The 21,853-nt window shown below is 46.7% G+C and overlaps 2 protein-coding genes across 7 annotated transcripts; one reads left to right on the top strand and one right to left on the bottom strand.

The window, feature by feature from the left end:
• Nucleotides 1-2,988: 2,988 nt before the first annotated feature.
• On the top strand, nt 2,989-7,823 carry LOC121596116 (coiled-coil and C2 domain-containing protein 2A). The gene is made up of 5 exons (XM_041920769.1): nt 2,989-5,882; nt 5,950-6,242; nt 6,308-6,817; nt 6,888-7,375; nt 7,458-7,823. The coding sequence occupies exons 1-5, from the start codon at nt 3,107-3,109 to the stop codon at nt 7,759-7,761; spliced, it is 4,371 nt and encodes a 1,456-aa protein (XP_041776703.1). The 5' UTR covers nt 2,989-3,106; the 3' UTR covers nt 7,762-7,823.
• Nucleotides 7,824-10,513: 2,690 nt separating this feature from the next.
• LOC121596219 lies at nt 10,514-21,578 on the bottom strand. Of its 6 annotated transcripts, XM_041920982.1 has the most exons (8): nt 20,832-21,578; nt 17,860-18,040; nt 17,545-17,742; nt 17,318-17,413; nt 16,807-16,905; nt 15,557-15,688; nt 15,223-15,481; nt 10,514-15,138 (listed from the first exon to the last, which is right to left on the bottom strand). In XM_041920982.1, exons 2-8 carry the CDS (start codon nt 17,980-17,982, stop codon nt 14,948-14,950), a joined length of 1,098 nt encoding a protein of 365 aa, XP_041776916.1. In that variant the 5' UTR covers nt 17,983-18,040; nt 20,832-21,578; the 3' UTR covers nt 10,514-14,947. The 6 variants fall into 6 exon arrangements, with proteins under 6 accessions (XP_041776916.1, XP_041776911.1, XP_041776912.1 ...); XM_041920977.1 differs by having other exon boundaries at nt 17,545-18,040; XM_041920978.1 differs by having other exon boundaries at nt 17,545-18,040; nt 20,958-21,578.
• Nucleotides 21,579-21,853: the final 275 nt, after the last annotated feature.

The following is a 21,853-nucleotide window of genomic DNA, read 5'->3' as shown; positions in this document are numbered from 1 at the left end:
AAGCTTTTGTTGGTGGTAAACAACAAGAATTACCGCTCTGTTGGCGTGAAAACGATTGACCCTATCTCCGTTTTGCAGGATCGAACGTGGTGCACCCGTGTGCGTGCGGGCGTGCGAGGTTACGATGAAGGCGAACGAGGTGTGGAACGCCGTTATGAAGGGCGACATGGAGAAGCTACGCCAGCTGACCCATGCCAAAGCACCACGGCCAGACTTTGGCAAGCGGTTCGACAACCATCACTGGAACATACTGCACCACGCCGTCGTCAGCCGCAATCTGGACTGCGTCAAGCTGGTGGTGGACCACTTCCATCCCGCCACCAACGCGCAGTGCTACGAAGGGCTCACCCCGCTGGCGCGCGCCTGCGAGCAGTCCGTGTCGGTCGACATCGTGAGCTACCTGTTGCGTCTGGACCGCAGCGTGGTCAACACGGGAGACACGGAGAGCATCACGCCGCTCCACTACGCCGTGTCGAACGATCGGCTGGATCTGGTCGAGCTGCTGATAGCGCACGGTGCGGATGTCAACCTGAACGACTACGCGGACGAAACCGCCCTCCATACGGCCGCGTTCGACACGGGCAATATTGAAATTTTAATCTATTTGCTATTTATCGCCAAAGCCAAGTGGCAGTTCCTGAACGCGGCCGACGATGCCGATTTTAACGTGATCGACATATTTAGCGCTAGGGGGCCCTGTTCCGCGCGCAACAAGGTCGCGTGCTTCAAAATCCTGTACAACCTGGAACACCCGAACCACATGTACCGCCAGCGGTACGATGTGAACGACATACTTAAGCCCGCACTGCTTAGCTATCGCTCCCAGTCCTCCCTGATCCCGTATTTCATCGAAACGGAACTGAAGTGGGAAAAGCAGGAACGTGTTCGCTCTTTGTACGAAAGACTGATTCCCGACTACGAGCTGTTGGCGCTGCTGGTGCTGTGCGAGTGTGGCCCGGTCACGGCGGAACGAGCCGAGCTCGAGTATACCTGGCCGCTGGTTTGCTGCGTACCGCTGCTGACCGCCGATTTGGTACGCTTGTTAACATTTTTCATCCAGGGCGACGAGAAGCGGCCCGCCGACGAGGTGTTGCAGCTGTTGGAAGATTTTGTAGCATTTAGCAACGCATCGTTGAAAACCCTGAAACAAACCGTACGCAACATTATGCCGGCGGTCGTGATGGAAATTCACGCGCTGGACAACGTCAAAATTAACGCGCTGCTGTACGAGCAGTATCAGCGTGCCATCGATTATCTGGCTCTGCTGAACGGCACCGAGCTGGATGCACTCGTTAAACATTTACTCACCGAAGTTGTACGCACAAAGATGGACATGATTTTTCCATGTCTGAAGTATTGTTCTTATGGATTTTTGGCGCGCCGCATCAACGATGCCATACCGAAGAATCCACTATACCAGTGGCTGCTGTACCGGTTTGGCACGTGGCGGGCGATCTACAGTATTATGGGCAGGCCCCAGTTTGAGCTGTTTACGCTGAAACGCTTCGCCCGGGACACCGTGCGGGAGGTTGTGTGGAGAAACATGAACCGGTTGGCGCCGGACAAGGTGCAGATTATGAATGGGCGGCTCCAGTCGCTCGATCTTCCCACTGAGATGAAACTTTATCTTATATATCGCGACAATTCCTCGAAAATGCTGTTTGTTTAGAGGGAAATTGTCAATTTTTAACGGGGGTTGGGCAGAGACGCGCCAAGGGGAAGTGAGAGAGCATATGAAATAATTATCACTGCATGTAATTCACGGTACCGTGTATATGTATGTTTGGCTGTGTATGTGTTAACGCTTGTTGGTAGACAACGGGCATTACATAAATGGGATAGTTCCCATGATCATTCACGATCAATAAAGTTATACTAAACTGCAAACGTAGAACAACGTGGCGTTGCTTTTTTTCAACCGGAAGTAAGAAGCTTCCTTTAACTCCGTATAGATGTCAGATGTCAGTAGAACCCTTCGATAACGCTGGATCGATCATAAGGAAACTACGACAGATAGCTTATCACACGAGCTTAATATCTCATATATCTCGGAACTTATGTCGGGACTCTCTCTGTCTAGGAACTAGATTTGAACCTATCCCAATCCCGGAAATGATCCTGTCCCTAACACAGATCCTGATCCTTTATAATGTTCAAAGATTTATACTGAACCTGTCCCTAAACCGATTCGTTGCACGTCTTGGGCTCAGCACTGGTTTTGATCTTGTTCCTGTCCGCCGATCCTAATGGAATCACTCCAGCACATCGACGGTTCCACTCCGATTCCGACTAGGGTGATTATAGTTCCGGTTCCAAAGAAATGCAATCGCCAGCTCCGCCTGAATTCAGCTGGAATTGTCGAACCCGTTCGGAATCATCGGAATCTTGCTGAATGTGCGAAGCGTGCAATCTAGTGATGGGAAAAATGAAGTTTTTCTGGGAATCGATTCCGGCTAGCTCCGATGTTTTCAGGAATCGACTCCGGAATTCGAATCGGCTCCGAAATTGGTTCCCGAATCGGAATCGGCTCCGGAATTTTAATATGCTCCAGAATTAGTTCCAGAATCGGCTTCAGATTCACCTCCGGAATCGGCTCCGGAATCAAGTCCGGAATAGGCTCCAGAATCTACTCCGGAATCAGTTCCGGAATCGACTCCGGAATCAATTCCGGCATAAGTTCCGGAATCTGCACCGGAATCGGAATCGATTTCGAACACGGAATAGGGCTCGGGATGATCTCCCACCACTAGTGCAGCCACAAATGTGCGAAGAAAACGAAAAACTAAATGAAATGATTCTGCACTCACTCACCAATACCCGCAACAACCTTACCATAATATCAATGTATCCTCACATTCCACTCCGTTCCTTTTTCGAATGGACCTAGTTCCGTTCCGTTCTTTAATTTCCAACATGTTCCCAACACTAATTCAAATATCCAAACAACCTCGCACAAACCTGACCGAAGGATATGTAATAAACCTGTTGCCTAGCAACCGTTACCATGTTATTGTTGCAAACACAAACGTGACTGTTCCAGGATGACAACAGACATTACAAAGGGCTTTAGAATAGGTAAACAACTCCCGGTAATCTTGTTCTAATAATGCAATCAACCAAAATGAGTGAATCAGTGGGACTAAAATCACCGAAAAAACGACGTGCCAGGCATCGCTATCGCCGTCGTTCATCCGGCAAGCCGACCGTTGGCACCAAACCTCAGTCAAAACCATCTTCACCACCGCCAGTAGCAGCTGCAGATGCGTCTGTACGAGCGGAGCGAGATCATAGGCATAGAAAGGCAAAAGTAGATCCCAGATTTCTGCAGGAAGAGCGCGAGGTAATAGCATCGCTGGAGCGCTTAAAAGTAACGTCCGACGTGGATGGTGCAAATTCAAAACCATCGCTACACGAGATCGACAGAGCCATTCTCTTTTTCACCGATGTATTGCCGGATGAGGAATTCTTCGACGCGGAAGACACAGAACCCGAAGCTGCTCTTCCGATCGGTACAGATGAGGTTCCGCAGAAAACACCTTCCCCGCGGTCATCGTCCTCTAATGAAGCGGATACTCCCACACACCTTGCATCGTCGTACTTCCAAGCCGAAGATGGAACACCGGTGGTTGTACCCTGGAAACTACAAAAGTATACCTTTTGCGATGAGGATCTGCTGTACTATCGACCCGCTGCCACGCTGCCCGAATCCAGAGCCACGCTTGAGCAGGTGTGTGTTATCGACCCGAATGTCGAATCATCGGACATGGAAGGCGACCGTGCTCGCCGCATCGAAAAGCCACCGGTTAGTGTGGCGAACAAGAACCGAATGATGAACCGTTTGCTGGAAGAGGAGCAGGAAGAGTGGTTCGATGCGAGCGGGGAGCTTGTGGATTTCCGGTGCTACATCGAAAGTCAAACACGGGTGCGGGGGTTCTGCAGCAAAACGTTTGTGCCGTTCTTCGTTGAACCCATGCCACTGGCCAAGACGCTGGAGCGTTTACCGATGGAACGTACGGTCAAGATCCTGATCGGTAGGGTACGGTTCGATGCACATCCCTCGCTGGAGGAAGTGGTACGACTGCGGCTGCGAATAGTGGAGCTGTACAAACAGTACTACCGAATCAGGAAGCTGAACAGAAAGGAAGCTTTGCAGGCAAAGCTGGACGAGCTGCGAGACGGTAGTGGAGATGCGGGAGAGGAATTGCAAGAACCGGAAGAACCAGTCGTCTCCTACGAGAAGAAAATGGCCCGCCGAGAGTATAGAAATCTTTTGTATCAAGAGATTCGTACGGAGCGCCATTTGGCCCAACAGATACTGGAGCTTTGGGAGGAGCTGAAAGCAAAGCACCAGGACGGATGCGGGCTGAAGATGTCTGTCAACAGCCAGGACACGGATGAGGACCGTGATGGTAGCGATTGGCAGGATCGATATGAGCTGGAACTGCATGAAACACTGGAAGAAGAGCAGGAACTATACCTGCGCGACAAGCAGGAGTATAAAGCCTACCTACGCGATCTGGCCCTCGAACATCGCACGGACATCAACGAATCAGTACCTTCAATGCAAAAGCCTAAAAAACCGGATATCAGCAAAATAAAGAAAGAGTTTCGGGTACTGTTTGATGAGACATTCCGCGCTCCGGGTGAACCATTGGTGGACATTGTATTGCGGCGCGATCAGGAACGGAGATCAGACCCATCCGGGGTTCCTTCCGGTCGAGATCTTTTGTTTAAAATGAAGCTGTTCATTGACGGCAATCACGTGGCATCGACCAAGGCACGCCATTTTGAGACCGATGATCGCACGATGATCGACTTTAACACGTCCTTTTCTGTCAAACTAACGACCAAAATCCCGGAGACGATTGCCCTACATCTGTATGAAAAGAATCGAATGATGATGAAAAGCAAACGAGCGGAACTCTTTCTACCTCTGCCCAGCTCGGAGGAGCTTTACGAGGATGTGGATTTTGTGGACTATCAGTTTTCGTCTGGCAAACCGTACCAGGCGCAGACATACACTAACGGTACGGTTGAGTTGAGGATCGGATGGATGGAGCCCTCGGATGGGAGCTTTCCCAGTCCCAGCCAGCGTCGCACGGTGCCGAAACGGGTCGTCGTGCCAAGGGAACTGTTGCGCCGCTGGATCGACGATCGAGCGTTGGATAGTGAGAACGAACCGAACGCCGGCACTGATGCAGCATTGTTGCGAGCACTGAACGAAACTGAGCCCACCACTTCCCAGGAGCGTGATCGGCGCCGTTCGAAAGATTCCGCCCAAGCTGCGGACGAGTCCGATGAGACAGAGTTTCTTTTCAACGAGGATCTACTTGCCTTTTGCAGCGAAGAAACGATCGAGCAAAATGAACGGCTCAACATGCTGAGCAAACGGTTCCAGTGCAGCCTAAAGTATCGGGACGCTAAATTTATACCGCAAACCGAGCGCGAGTTGGCGGTCGACGGCATCGAGGAGCAGTCGATGAAAATTATCGACGAAACGCTCGGTACGGATCCGATCGATTTGCAGCGGCACCGGGGTAAGCGCCACCTGCAGAAGGTGTACGACACGATCAGCAATCACTGCCGGGTGCTGAACCAGGACAAGGTGAACAATGCAAATTTGCTGGTCGGCGGCGATCAGGTGCCATCGTTCGGTTCGCTCAGCTTGGCATTTTTGGAGATATTCGGTCCGAGACGGCCGCTGAAACCGTCGCGCCGATCGCCGAACAGCCGAGCATCGGTGCGGGTGAGCGACGTGACACGGTTCAAGATTATTGTTACGATCGTGCGTGCGTTCGGTATACCGATGCGCATGGAGGACTATCAGACGGGTGCGGTTGGTAGAAGGAACAGTAACATGTCCTCGTCGAACGGACGATTCTGTAAGTGTTGGAGGTTTTTTGGAGAGTTCCTTCATCGCCTTAAACTTCTTTACGTTTCTTCTTGTAGCTTTCCGAACTTCGAACGTACGGCCGTACATAGCAGTGTCGTTGAAGGATCGCATTTTCCGCACCTCGACAGCTGATGGAACAGCGCCAACGTGGAACGAACAACTGGAAGTGCCGCTGGACTGTAGTACTGATCAAATTCGGAAACATCTGCATATTGACCTGTACGATGAGTACATGGAAGATCTGCTCGAGGATGATCGTACCAGACCGACTGAGGTTTACCAGCGTATCTCGAGCCGATGGTTGGGCCAGCTTCGTATCCCAATTAGTACGATCTATCTGAATCAACGGGTGTGTAGAAATATGCTTATTTAAAGGTTCTGTTTAGCTCTTGAGGCCCTTTCTTTCGTCCATAGCTGGAAGGAACGTTTGAGATAAAAACACCACCGATTCTTTTTGGCTACGATCGGCAAATGCAAGACCATCCAACGACGGAGCTCGTAGATAACTATGGAAATCCAATTGGACTACTCGGTGGCGGTGTAGGAACTGGCGTGAGTGGTCTGCCAGACATGCGGGAACTAACACACGTGACACTGTTCATCAGTCTGGAGCCACTGATCGAACGACCGAGTCTCGATACGGGCGGTTTGGAGTGTGTAGAGCTGGAGCGTATCAAAACACGCATCTACCTGTGGTATGAAGAGTACCGGCATGAGTTTCCTTCCCGTGCAGTGGTCCCACCGATGGTCACATTGCTCGGTGGAAAGCGTATCTGTGCCACAAGGCTGCTCGGCCCATTGCCGATACCGTTTCCGATAGATGAGCTGGCAGAAACCATGATCCGCCGGTACGTTTCGCTTATTCCCGTGCACTACAGCGTAGATCCGTGCTCACAGTTGAGCGGTGTATGGCTTACCAATAAGGTAATGTGGACTGTTTATGGGATACAAGATGTGTGTTGTAAAATAACCCACTTTTATGACGACCCAACAGGAAATACTTACCATGATGTGTGGCTCGCCGAAAGATCTCGGTGTCCTGCTGGCCTGTTTCTATCTTCAGCTGGGCTACGAGGTGTGGCTCATCTTCGGCAATAGCGTGCTGATGGGCGATACTACCTTTGTGCTGCTTCTGGATGGAGGTGAATTCTTCGTCGTCGATCCGTGCAGTGGCAAGCGGTACAGCTCGACCGACACGTACTGTCCGCTGAATCGGATATATCTGATTGTGGGTCCGGACAATGTGTGGGGCAACATTCAGAAGGAAAACCGTGTCTTTCTCACGCAGCTCGATGTGCGCAAGTCGGGCTACTGGCGTGCGTTGTTCAATCGTTTCCACGAGCCACCGGTTGGGTGTGTGCAGGAGGCTTCCTTTCCGTTTCGCGAGGCACTACCTGCCAAAGAGCTGCAGCGTGCCATCGAACGGAAGCTCATGCGCAAGATTGCCTCGTGGCGTACGCAGAGGAAAACGGTTTGGAATCGGTAAGCGCATCATCGGTCCAAGGGTTGTGGTGTGGAAGTGCAATTGTTGTACAGTGCTTAACGGATCTTATTTTCATTTCAGCTTCATAAGTGATCATCTACGCAGCACACTGATAAGCTTGGAGCGGGACACGTGCTTGCAGGCGAACACGGAACGGCACGCGGAAGCGTTTAGCCAGATGTTCATTTCGTACAAGGTGAATGGGTTTCCCATCAACCTGCCCTACAACAACCTCTCCACCATTGTGGCCCACGTGAAGGGTACCGGCATACACTTAAACTCAGAAGCTGCCGTAGAGTTTGCACTGGGCGTTCACATCAAGGACTATTCGTGCAATGTGTACTCGGTTTGGATTTTCCTGATGTCACTTGTGCCAAGGGCTTAAGGTAGGCTTTATATGCTGTATACTAGTGTTAAAATCACTTACTTTTGCAAGCAGAATATACGTGCGGGAGTGCCAATGTGTTGGTGCAATATATTGAGAAAGATTGTTGTATAGTTGTGACTCGCTCACACAACAGACACAACAATCGGAACAGTCTGGCAAATATCACATGACTCGTCATCAAAAGGGAAAATTTGGCATTAGACACTCGTGTGGAAACAAAAACACAAATCATTTACTTTGGGAATGATGAATTGTCTATTTTTCTCGTTTATACAATGATTTTGGGTTGCTTTTTCTCTCTGCTCTTCGTTCGTTACGTTCTAAAACAAAAACAAAGAATTGGAATCATCTCTGGGCCAAGTGGGACAAATTCTCTTCATATAGCTCCCGCTTCCTTTCTATCTTTGATTGATTTCTTTATCTTCTTGAGAAGAGTGTACAACAATCAAACTAAACCATCATATGGAGCAGAGTATGATAGTTATGGATGGCTGGAAAAGAGGGTAATGTTTTAAGTGATTTGTTTCTATGTTAATCATTCTATGCGATCCGATGAAATGATTCGTCATCCTTTCCACATCTTTTCAATCAATTTAACGATCACACAGGTGAAGTGACACGTACACGGTTGGAAATGCTTTCGTTGCTTGAAATGAATACAAAGTGTGGCCGTTGCATGTTTTCAAACGGTGATCGAGAAAAAAGGACAAAGAGAAACTCACCGTGCTGGATAAGGTGTTGAGATTTAATGATCGGATTATCAAAACGTTCTGAGTAGAAAGAAGCATTGTGTCCTTTCGATAAAACTTAGTACAAATTGGGTGAAGAGGGTTTTCGATTTTCGGTTCTCGTTTCTGTCTGCCAAGGGGAACACCAATATCACCAATGTTTGTTCGTAGTTCGACATTTTCACTCCTTCTTCAGGTAAAATCAACCAATCAACCTAAAACAACCATGCTCTATCGTTTCCCTCTATTACTTCTTGCTGTATGGTGTTTTTCTGTTCCAAATTTGATAACAACTGTGATGCCGCATAAACAGTTCGCTTAATCAGTTAATATATGCTGCCTCTTCTACACACACCGTCCTTTTGTTACGTACGCTACATCAAGATGATTTCTTCTCATATATTTAGGTTGTGCTTTGGCTGTGAAGCTAATTCCAGATTTTGGGGTTTTTGTCCTTGTGTATGTGTGTTTGTTTTGTTGTTTTGCCCGGGAAATTGGGTTCGTTTCGTTTCCTTTTTTGAAGTTCAATGAGTGTGGTGTGTGGTTTCCTTTTCGTTTTGAGCCATTACAGATCGAAACAGTTCTATTATCTTCTGCTTGTTTTTTTTTGTTGTTGCTAATTCGACAACCTCTGCTGCGTACTGCAGAGCGTTTGCATTTGCTTACAGTTTCGGTCGGTATAGTCATTATAGTTTTGCGTTTTTCGGTGCTAGAATTTATAGGGAACTATATTGTCTATACATTAGGCACTTCACCCTATATAAATTTGATTGAAAAACCGTTTGTTTTTTTTTTGTTTTTACTTCCTGTTCACTTTTACACATACATCTTTCTGTACTCGTTGCCCATTGCTCTATGCTCTGCTGTATCGATTCGCTAATTGTGCTCGATTGTTACACATAACTGTGTCTTTACTACGTTGTTGTTAGTAGTAGTATCATCATTCTTTGCCTTCCCATTTGTATCAGTACAGTTTTAATTATCCACCGTTGCCAGGATTTCCACCGATACGAGTGACGATTTCCTGCGTTTACTGTACGCGTTCTCAAATTGCTTATAAGAATTTGCTCGATTAAAGTTTGTTTGTTTACTGCGGTACGCAGTGTGCGGCACGCTGCACGTACAGCGGCACACGAGGAGCTGCAAACATTCCGTACCATGATTATGTGAAGGGGGTTTGGATGGTTGGATGGCGGCAAGGGTTAACAACGGAGTATTTCGTTTTTGTATATACTGTGTTTATTAAGTTATTGAGACTGTATGCATGTAAGAAAATGATAATAACAGATCATGCAAATAAACTATTCAACACAAATCAATCAGACAACCATAAACCAAATGCTCTATTCCGATTGGAAGGTTGAGAGTACTTGAATCAAAACATGACGGTTATCTTTTCTTCCAACTTTCATCAACAATTGGACTCTATGCTTCGGTTAGTGACTTTCATTCTTTATGGCTTTGTTCATCTTGTACCGCTGTACGCATTCTTCATTCTCCCCCCTTTTTTAAATTGTCTTTACCAGCTGCTTGTAGTACGTTCTGTGTGTTTGTGTGTTATTTTTGCTGCTATTTACAACACCAATGTTGTAGGAATGAGAGTTTCTGTTGTATCGTTTAATTGTTTATAGTTCACTTTTATCTGTAATGCGCTCTCTGCGGTTCAACAAATCTATCTACAGTATTGTTGTTTTTGCGTGTGTATGCATTTTTTAAATTATTTTTAAATCTTTTTTTTTGTTATTAGATTATCATCATTGCCCATTTCATTTCTGTTTCGATAAATGACTGCACGTGTGTGTGTTTGTTCTTTTTTGTGTGATTTGTTTTGTTGTTGTGGTTGTTGTTTATTAATCCTACGATTATTTGCTTGTACGCGCTACACTTCCAATCGCAATTCTTGTGTTCCTATTTTTTGTTTCTCAAATATATGTTTTTTCCTTTGCATATCGTTGCACGCACGGTGCACGTACAAGGTTTGTTCGCTTTTTTTGTTGTAAAGTTATTTTACCTTATTTTTGTTTCTCTCTATCTTTTTCTGTCTTTTTTTTTGTTCTTTGCATTCAGTAATACTTTTAATCACATTTTTCGAAACGAAACTTTATCGTTTACCCTGTAAAATATTTCCTATGGCCGATCGGATTGGATTGCTAGTGGCATTTATGAAATGAAAATGTTGAAAACTCATCTATTAACAACCTAGCGTTACATATGGCTACTATCGTTACTGATATCATGGGGTTTATTTTTCTTTTTGTTTATTCGCTCTCTTTCTCTCGCTCTCTCTCTCTCTATCTCCCTCTCTCTCTCTCTCTCTCTCTCTCTCTCTCTCTCTCCCTCTCTCTCTCTCTCTGTTGTGGTTTACGTTTGTTTATCACTCCTTTGCGTATCCGGGACGCTTATGTCACTTGAAAACCGACATTCGGCCCCCTTATAAAGGCATATCTGTGCCTGTCCGTCTAGTTAAAGTTCAAAAAAATAAAAACCAAAAACGAACAACCACACGGTACCCTACACGACCCAAAATTACGTCCACCGATGTATTTTTTTGCTGTTTCATTTTTTCTGTGGTCTGCTGATCTCTATCCAAACGTTCAGCTATCTGTTACTAATCGTGTTACTAAAAAATCTACTAATAATGCTCTGCTATTTGACTGAATTTTCCATTTTCCTAAATGACGAGCACGGGCTCGTAGCTTCCTTTTGTTCTACCGTTTCCAATGCTTTGTTCTACCTGTGCCAATACACATTTCCATATGAATGTTCTCTCTATCCTCTCTCTTTCTCTCTGTTTTAGGCCTCACAGACCGACGCTACAATTTATCAGTTTAGTACACTAAACACTAACGAACGCGAGGTGGCCGCTTCGTTAGCAAAATTCTTTGGCAGTATTTCATTAGTTTTCCACACCATCCCCTTTATCTTTCATCCGTGATCGGGGTTTCTTCGATCGCGACGTGTGTGTGTGTTTTTTTTTTGCAACCAGTTTTGCGATCTACTGAAAATGCCTCAAACTTGGCTTGCTCCGGAATTGACCGCCGGAAATTGCGCCTACAAATCTGTGTACATGTACGTGTGTGTGTGTGTGTGTACGTGTGTGTTTGTCTACGTCTTAACGTCATCGTTTGCGTCTTAAATTTTTGTTCTCGCAAAACTATCTAACAACTAAACTATGTACAAATCTCACGACCTCACGTGTTTGCAACGAGCCTGAGAACTGGGACAGCGTTAGCTTTTATCGCGCGAACTGAAATGCTTCTGGGTTAAATGCTTCGTTTAGTGGGCAGCGGCTTTCGACTGGGGGGGACACTAACAAAGGACGTTCCTTTAACAGAAGGAAACTTTGGATGCAGAACAGCTGCAACAGTACTCCAAACAACTCAGATACACTAAAACATAAATGCCAAACTTATTACTACACCGTTTGCTATTTGGCTTGTGCGTTGTTACTATTAAGAATAAGAACCGCCCATTTACCTCCCAAACGTACAACAAACTGATAATGTTAAAAAAAAGCCCCGCCTAACCTTAATCTACTTTCGGGCACAATTTTCACGGGGAGTGAAACAGGGACAGGGACGATCGTGTGTGCTTGCGAATTGTATACCTTTTTGCACCGGAGCTACGTATTTATCACTATCAACATCTAGAACACCTGATTTCCTGAGAATTGTAACGAATTCAAACTGAACGACACTAAAACACACGGGACACGGGAGAGGGTAAATGAAACTTATCTAAACTTTGCAAAGTTACAACGAAAACAGGCCCGTCGAGTTCGCCCAGCGAATGTAAGGTTAATGTGTGCGCCTATCTCCTTGCTGGCGTGTTTTAAGGGCATGTGCCTTCAGTGGTTTTAACGGTGCCATGTGAACAGCGTGTGTGTTGGTGTATGTGCTCGTGTGCGCTACTTATAACAGTGTCTTAGTCGCTGTTATACGCGTACACTAAATGCAGGGAGGAGAAGGGGGTCAATGGGCGGTTTTTGGAACCGAAATCCTTGTGATATATATATTATTAGTATGCGTCACGATGTCCATCTTTCATCGGGGTTATGTGGATTATTGTCGATTATATGTGGTTTCTTCTGCTTGATCATTCTCCGCTTACGTTTTAGATACAACAATGGTTGTATCCTACCGGCTACCGGGCTAAGTAAATACACAAAATTGGATAATGAAACAAATCAAAAGGCGCTAAACGATAATACAACACAAAAACACCGATATAGGATAGTAGGATAGGAAACACAGAGACAGAGAGATACAGAGAGATTCTATTGCTTTATCGATTGACGCGGCCTCATTGGCGTGTTTTCTATCATGTCTTTGTTGTTTTTCGTTCGTCGAATCATTTGTTTTTTTGGGGATACCATTGTTGTACCGAAGCAAAGGGACTGCAGACCCATGCATTACGTACTGAAAGGAAGGATTCTTTTTCTTCTTGCTGTAAGTTACAATTATTGTCCCAACAGATCAATCCTACTGTGCGCCATTCAAATGAAATCGCGTTGCTGCGCACAAGCGTCACTAATCAGAACGCAATAAACGATTCGTTTTTCACATCATCATCTCTATCTATTGCACAATGTCTATCTTTTGCTGTAACAGGCTCACTTAGAGTGGATGCGGCTGTACTACCAAACGAACTAGTACACTAAGGAGAAGAACCCTCTTTCTGCTACTGCATCTTGCAAACCCGATATCGCCCGACACTTTTGCAGGCTACTAAAACAGCAACTTGTGTTATTTATTGGACGGCAGATTATGGAGAGAAATAGATAGAAAAGGGAAGAGAATGACGGGGAGGATGAAATAATGGATCACTGTTCTATCTGAATGTGAAACCAAAGGGTGAACGTCAATCGCAGTTCACTGTTGATAGAGCTGTTCTAATTCCACACACCTATAAGCAAAACCAGCTACACTAGGAGAGTGCGGGGATAGTAGAGATGAGTAGTAGATAAGACCCCAAAAACAAAGAAAGAGCAAAATAAATCCTTCTCAGAAGCTACGCATTGTTCACCTACCATTCGAACGTTCGAACGGTTTGATCTCTTCCGGTTCTCGCACTAGCACTATCTACTACCGGCTACTTAAACTGGCTTCACAAGGTACGAAGGCAGACAAATGAAAACGGGCTTGCAGAAAAGATGTCGGTACAAAAATATATTGTTATCATTATTCTTCGTTCCTCTACTACCTCGTGCCTCTGCTTCGGTATCTTTTTCTTCTGCTCTTCTTCTTTGTTGGGAAAATAGGACGGACGCTAGAGTATTTCTATGTTTGTTTCGAGGGGTACTCGCAGCAGTACTCTGGGTGACCTCTTGTCAGTATAGTACCTGGATACCCGGATCGTTTGTTTTTTAAATATTGATAACGAGGTTACGATAGCAAGTTATATGCGGCCGAGATGCTAAACAAAACGAGAGTTTCTATGCGCTCTTTAGCTTTATGTTGATCGCTCCAGTTGGGGGGGAGTCCGTTTGGAAGTGAATCCTCCAATGAAGAGTATTAATCCCGAAAGACGAAATAATAAAAGCTCATTTGGAGCTGTAATGTGCTCTAACAGTGTTAATGATGGATGTGTCTGCGTGTTTTGTGTGTGTGTGTGTTGCAAGTTTTGTGCCAGAAGGTTCTCGTCAGAGATCTACTGGAAGCAATTCAGTAACGCTTTCCCCCGATGCCTACGAGCAACTGAACGGGATGATGCAACGATTGCTCGATGTCGGTTTTGCTGGTTTGTTGTTTGTCTGGTTGTTTTTTCTTCTTCTTCTTATTCTTGTTGTTTTTACTTTCATTAACAGGTGCCTTATTTAACCGACCTATAGACGAATCCAAATATTGTAACATACGTACTAACCCATTCGCATTAAAACCGATGTCACTGTTGGGCTAGCGGTTATACTTATCCCTGTCCACGTGGCCCAACTGCAGTTTATATTCTAGCAAACGTCATCCAGCCTACACCACTCCAGAGTCTTAAAATGTCTGGGTAAAACATGCTTGCCTTCGCATCAAATGGCGCTACCGGTAAGACACTCCTGTCGACATATTCCTGTCGAGGGTATCGTTTAATCGTTTTGTCTCGTCGAAGTTCTACTACCTCCCACTCCGCTCTTACCAACAAATGGAGCGCTCCTTTTTTGTCTCTCGGAGCTGAGTGTGAATGTGTCTGTGTGTGTGTGATTGTTTCAGCAAACTACGAAAAATTGCACTGAAACAACAGCGAATGTTGTAGATGTGGCTGTGTGTGGCTGTGTGCGTGTGTGTGTGTGTGTGACTGTGGCTGCGTTCTTAATACTTATAGGAAATACTTAACAGACAAACGTCTCTAGAAACGGAAACCAACGCCTCGAATATTTGATAAAACCAACACCCCCACCACCAGCGGACCGATGCTGCCGGCTCACCATTCCACCGCCCAGTACGCCCCAATATCGGTGCAGAACATCATCACGCACTGGAGTAGTCGAGCGAGCGGGACGATGGGCCCGGCAGCGCATCCTCGTCCAGCACGAACGTGGGACTTTGCCGGGAGGTTGAGGCGATTGGTTGATAGTGGTAACCCTGCCGATTGCGGTGATTCGACTTCTGCATATTACCTAGGGTAGGTCGCTGGTTGTACGATTGGTCGGGACGTTTCACTACAAAAGATGGGATGTGGAAAAGAAAAAAGATGTTACAATCAACACTCACTGTCACTTGAGTAGACGGCGACCACCTCTTACCTGGTATGTAAGGTTTTTGATTACACGTTGGCGTAATGCTATCACCCGTTTCGATTTTATTATAGCTCCGATGGTTCGACAGATCGTTCGAAGCCGTAGTGTGGTTGTGGTTGGTGATGTCGTTACTGCAGATGGGGCTCAGCTCGCGCTCCTCCAAACACATCTCGCTGTACTCGTCCATGACGTGCCGGTACTGGGACGGACATTTTGTCAGTGCAGCCAGCACGCACGCTTCGATCGAGCAGATGTAGCCAAGAATCTGTGGCAGTGGAATAAAAGAGCTTTTTTCATGTCATAACCATTGGTACGATTGTACGGTTGCCGTTGCACTTACCGCTGATATGAATAGTGTGTCCTTCGAGTGCTTTGGCACCCACATGAATTCTTCAGCGAAAAATACCATATGTATTAGCAATGATGAACCCACAATAAATAATAAACCAATCGTCAGGTACATCCATGCATTCTGGGAAGTGAGCAGGAATAGAACAAAGTGCAAAGTTGTTAACCTCAAAAAGCGCAATGTAGACGAGTTGCGAGTGATTTTAGCTGGTGAGTAGAGGTCGGTTGAATGTGTCAATGAAATGTACAGGCGGTCCCCGAGATACACGGTACCTCTTATACGCGGATTCGGAGATACGCGGTTTTCCAAATTTGACAGTTCTTTGAGCAAAGTGTACTGATTTGACACATCCATTGTGAAATACCAAATAATTTCCGTATTGAACGAATGTAAAATACTATTTAAAAAGGTTTAAAATTGTTCAATTCAGTAGAAACATGTCAAATAATTAATTTGGTGGCGAAAACCACTCCCTACTTGCAAAATTGCACGAAAATTAGTGATATTTTGGCTGGAAATCACGAGATTCGACTTACGCGGAAATTCGAGATACGCGGTATTTTGCGGTCGTTTTCGGTCCCCATTAACCGTGTATCTCGGGGACCGCCTGTATGTAGGTTTTTTTTCGCAATATGTTTGGAAAATGTAATACAGTGGAGCGCCGTTTATCCGGACTCATTGATCTCGCCCGGATATGCAAATAACACGGTTAATGAGCTAAAGAATATATTTAAGCACAAATTCTTGATTTTTGTTTGAAATTTATCTTATGTTTTGATACAAATTAGCAAACTTTTATTAACTTAATTTTTTTCCAATGAGAATATTAGTAGTTTGCCAAGAATTATAGTGTTGTTTGTTATGACAATGTGCTCTGATTACCGTTTTTTTTTAAAATATCCTCCTCAGAACGCAATGTCACCTTTGTATTGAACTGTCATTTCTGAACAGCACGGATAAACGGATAGCCGGATAAAAGGTACCCGCTTAAATGGAGCTCCACTGTATTTCTAAGTCCACCGATCGGTTAATTCATCATGGTTTCGGAATGATTTTTCAATCGATTTTTGCTATTCATATCTGTCCCGGCTGCCCAATAGATGGATGCATGGGCTCCTACAAGATCGGGCATGAAACGATTCTTTCATCATACAGATTGACTGGAATTTGATGTGTCACATTCCTCTAACCTCTATTCCATGTACAGCATTAGTTTGGAAAACCTTGTAGCTACTACTTACCAATCTTCCCCAGTTGAAGGGAAACATTAACGCTATGTGTGAGATATCCAAAAACAGCATCAAACAGGTGACTAACAAGGAGAACAGGGCGCAAAAAACCTGCAATATGTGTGTACAGAGCACTATCATTAATTACACAATCTCTCGGGGTGACATCGTTTTGTTTGAACGTCACTTAAAATCCTCAAAATACCCCTCTAAACGACCCGTTCTACTTTGTGCCAGTTTTTTCTCTTTCCCCTCCCCGGACGGCACCATTTATCGTGCACTACTCAGCACCATCATCACATTACCACAACCAGCGAAGCGATCATCATCATTAATCCTGTTACCACCGTGTCAAACGCTAAACGTGTCAACAGCGTGCTTATCAAATAAGAGAGGGGGGATTTTAGTGGCCTCTTAACACCCATTCCCAACCGTCCTTTTCCTTCTCTCGTACTAGTCTCGTACTCTCCCCCCTCCCCCTCCCCCCTATTTCTCTACATCTGTCAGTTCACTGTCCACTTACCATCAACCTCAGGCGCCCAATCAATGGCAGTAGAAACAGACCGACCTGTACCGTGCCGGCGGAACACTCACAGGCAAGACATGCGGCGGATGAGACCTACAATAAATAAAATGTGTTGAGTAGCAGCCACACACACACACACTCACACACATCCACCATACACCATTAGGTATTTGGGTCAGTGCAGAGGGAACGCGGGGAGGGGAGGTGCTTTTTGGCGAACGTACCACCAGCAGTATCCGCACGATGCCGGTCGGGCTGGTGAGATGTGAGGCGTCGCAGTGCAGCGCAACGCCCCACGGTAGCGGTGTGTTCCCTATCCTTTGACGGTAATGTGCATGCGAGTCCCAGGACGTGCACGTGCCGATCGGTGATTCGAGCGATATGGAAAGCTCCCCTGCTCTGCTGCCAGCTATTTCAAAGTCCTGCAAAGTGGGGAGAAGCACCACAATCGGGTGACGGGTCGTCACAAGGTACAAGAGAAAACAGTTAAATTGGTCCAGAGAAACGAAATAAAAAGAAGAAGAAAAAACATGGCCTACCTGGATGTCCTCCAGCTGACAGCAGGCTGGTTCGAGATCCCGTATTTCGTCCAGCAGGAACTCTATTTCGTCCGTACCGTATAAATCAGAAACTGACGGTATGTAACGTTGGGGTGGTTGCATCTCCCGTCAGGGGGCCCTCCCCCATCACCGTACACGATACTGGGTCCGGTTGCCAAAGCTGAAGCGCGCGGCGTGTGGATGCGGACATAGGGAAAAAGGCATAGAAAACGAACGGCGTAAGGACTTGCCTTTAATTAAAAATTGTCACACTACTTGGGGTAGCACACAACAGTAGGCAGTGGAGTGGAAGCACAAGCAACACTTGATCGATCCGTTTGGGAATGTTTTGAACAGTCGTTTGACAGCCAGCATGAAATGAAAAATCGTTTCCTCAATGCGCCACCGTTCCAGTGACAAGGAGCAAGCGGGGAGTGTGTATGTAGTAAGTCGTTTACACCGTCCGAAATTCGCGATGATGAACCTTCAACGTCACCGCTCCGTCCATTTCTTAGCGCCCCTTCCTTTGCCCTGTCCTGTTGCCGCCGGAAGGCTAAACGGTGGAAGATGCGGGCTAGTTGTTCCGGTGTACCGCGGTCGTACAGGAAGCACGGCTAGCAAAGCGCGTGCTAAACGGGAGCAGGCTTTACATAACAAAGCATCCCGTGCACACGCAGCAGCAGCAGCACCACCACCACCACTACCCCCGCTGGCGACGATGCTTTTCGTGAGTTTTTGTGTGAGTGTGTGCGTGTTCTGCAAGGAAGAAACACTAGGCGCCTCCATCGATGCGAGAAGCATGGAGGCGCAGGCAAAAAAGTGAGAGTTTGAGGTGAGCATGGAACCGTGAGCGTCGAAGGCGCGGAAAATTAACCACCACCACTACCACCAGCAGTAGCAGCAGCATAGGGCACAAAGGTGTGGAAAAAGAAATTGGAATGCGGGCGAGAGTGAGTATACGAGAGTAGGAGAGAGAGTGAGAGCGAGAGCGAGATGGAGATAGACATATAGGGAGAGTAAGCGAATGAGCGAAAGAGAGAGTGACAGAGCTAGAGAGCAGGATACAAACAGATAATAACGGAGAGTTGAAAGTGAGAGGACGAGAAAGGGTAAGAAAAAAAGCACAAAACACACAAACACACACACATTTAGTCCATTATGTGTCACGAAAGCGGAAACCCACGGAAGAGACATCACTTTTCCTGCTGTTGGTGGTTTTATGATTGATTTCCCACTCCCCATATCCTGTAGCGCACATGCATTTCGACCGCACTTGAACGACAGTAGGAAAAAAAACTACACGAACTAACGTAAACACACACACAACGCGGTAGTCGTACTCCACTAACACACAAATACGGGCTGCTTTGATGAAATACCTAAAAGGTTCTTGCTCGCGGCACAGCAAACAGAGCACGACGACGGTGTGGAAAATGGTAATTTTGGGATTAAAATTTTGGACCACGTGTTCAACGACCCACAGGCACGCACAAGCACGTGTACAGGCTAAATGCTCGCAGCAGCAAAATCGATAATAAGCATGGAGCGATACACAACATTTGCTAAAAAAATGGCAAAGCATTCCACGATCAAAAGGACACTTCACACTCCAGAAAAAGGACACTAGCAGCAGCAATAGTAGACCATCACGATGCGTCTACGCTATTTACGCACACACACGCTTACACTGGTGCACACGTGAAAAAGTGTGCGTTTTTTTGTTGCTGCGTGTGGCACGCATACCAACGCACATTCCATCGCGCGGTGTTTTGGGTGTGTGAGAGAGCAGAGGCACACACACGCACACAATAACATATCCTGGAATGTGCGAGCAGCGCGTGTGGTGTGTGATGAGCAGAAGGTCGAAATGTTACTTCACACACCGCGGCGCGGCGGTGCAGATGTTCAGATCTCCCCCCCCCTCCCCTCCCCGTACTTGGTGTACGTATTTCTCCCCGGGTCCTTGTCCAGCGGGGTCCGCATCCAGCACGTTGGTTCAGAGAGCAGAAGAAGATAAAGCGAGGATGGGAGGTGGGGAAGAGACAAGATGGAAAAGCGAATCATGATTCTTATGAATGAAGCACACCAACCGAACAGGGGACGCAATGGTGGTGAGTGACCTACAATTTCCTTTTCCTCCTCCGCCCTTCCCACCGCGCCAACTGTGTCGTGTGTTTCGCGTGTCCCTCTCGTGTTTCGATACAATCCTACATGGATCAATTTTTCATCCCGCTGCTCTGGCTTCGGTTTGCAATACCGAGCGGTTGAAGAGAGGCTCCTGTTTCGGCTGTATTTAGCACGTTTTGCCTCATATACGTACATTCCCAAACGGCACTGCCGCAGCGGCGGTCATAAAGAACGATGAAGGATGGTAATGGTCGCGCGCGAAAATTGGTTCGCTCTTGGGACCAGTCGGTGTCGGAGTTCATAATCCGCGGTTAATACAAATACACACACACCCATACACAAACAAGCTTTGTACGCTTCTTCACGCCACATCCGATTTAATTTGCTCTATCGGATGTCCTTCCGTTTTGTCGAAGTTCCGCTGATTTCGGGTTTTTTTCGCTATTCGTCGTCTCACTGGGCTAGGCCCGAAGTTTCCCTGGGCTTTCCACCACACAGCAAGGACAGCAAACTGACACACACACACATACACAAACAGAATAAAGGACACACTAAACAACTGCTGTATGATTAAATTATCGGAGATCTATCTTTTAGCAATTCGAGCATACCATCACACCCTCCTTCCTTCACCGTCATCACGAGGTCATGGGGATACGGGTACAAAAAAAAAAAAAAGAATGCGCATACCGCGTGTGTGTGTGGAATTCTCTTTTCACAGCTCAATACGCACCCATACATACATAGAATTCACTTAATTTTCAAATGGACCGATCTGGTGTGCCTATGGCGGCTTTTTTGCTTCCACCCAATGGCAATAAGCGAGAGTTGCTACTACTACCTACCACAAAAAAATGCGGTCCACCACTAATGAAGGAAGAAATTTCATGCACTACAAGCGAACGGACGGCTCTTCTTTCCGCAGCAGCCTAGCGCGCACACACACAGAGACACACACACAGGACACCCACCCGGGACCAGGCTGCCCTTGTCGCTGCCCAGGCAGAGTTGCTGCTGCTAACTCCTACTCCTGCAGTACCAGCAGCAATAGCAGCGGTCACACCAGCAGAGACGACACCAGCTGCTCCCGTCGTGCGGTCCGGGGGAAGACCTTTTTCTTTCAAGTTTCCTGCAGGATGAATCGACTGCCATCCATCACACTACGAACCAACCATTACCTTCGCCGCACCACCACCACCACTAGCTCCCTTGTACCCTCGCACAAACACACGCACAGGCGCCTTCCTGTGCAACCTTCTCTTCGGTTTCTTTCCTTTTTTTCGTTTTGCTTTTCCGTTCTCACTCTACTTAGATAAGCAGCAGGAATGCTTTTAATGCAATACACTGAGCTGTTTAAAATTACACGAGCACACGGGGCGCGGGGGCAGGTTTCGCTCGCTCCCCTTTTCGTAACCGCACGGCGCACACGGCAGATACGGCCCTGCTCCTCTACCGCACAGCCACGACCACCGACCAACGGTAGTATCACACCGATGTAGATGAATGAACAACGAGGACGACTCCGGATAGACCACCAGCGGGCACACCAGTAGGGGACGGTTTGTCGTACACTCGTTGCATTCCCGAATCGAACTGCGGAATCGCGTAACGAACACGCCAGTACGACCGAATGCTGGAGGAAAACTACACTCGTTATCTCGCGCTCTGTCTCTCTCTTTCTCGTAGCGTATATAGCCATAAAAAAAACCCGTGAACAAGGATGACTGTGTTGCGTTATGTGCGTCGTCCTGAGATGCGATGATATTGTGCTGTGCGCTGCACATGCGTACAGCGCACCGTAACGTTTCTCAACCGGTGGGTGCGTAACGGCAAGATCACCACGAGGGACACTAATTTAAATTGACCG

Source organism: Anopheles merus, chromosome 3R, assembly GCF_017562075.2.
Source record: "Anopheles merus strain MAF chromosome 3R, AmerM5.1, whole genome shotgun sequence".
NCBI lineage: Eukaryota > Metazoa > Arthropoda > Insecta > Diptera > Culicidae > Anopheles > Anopheles merus.
The sequence above is the reverse complement of the archived record's forward strand: the minus strand, read 5'-3'. Positions and strand labels throughout refer to the sequence as shown.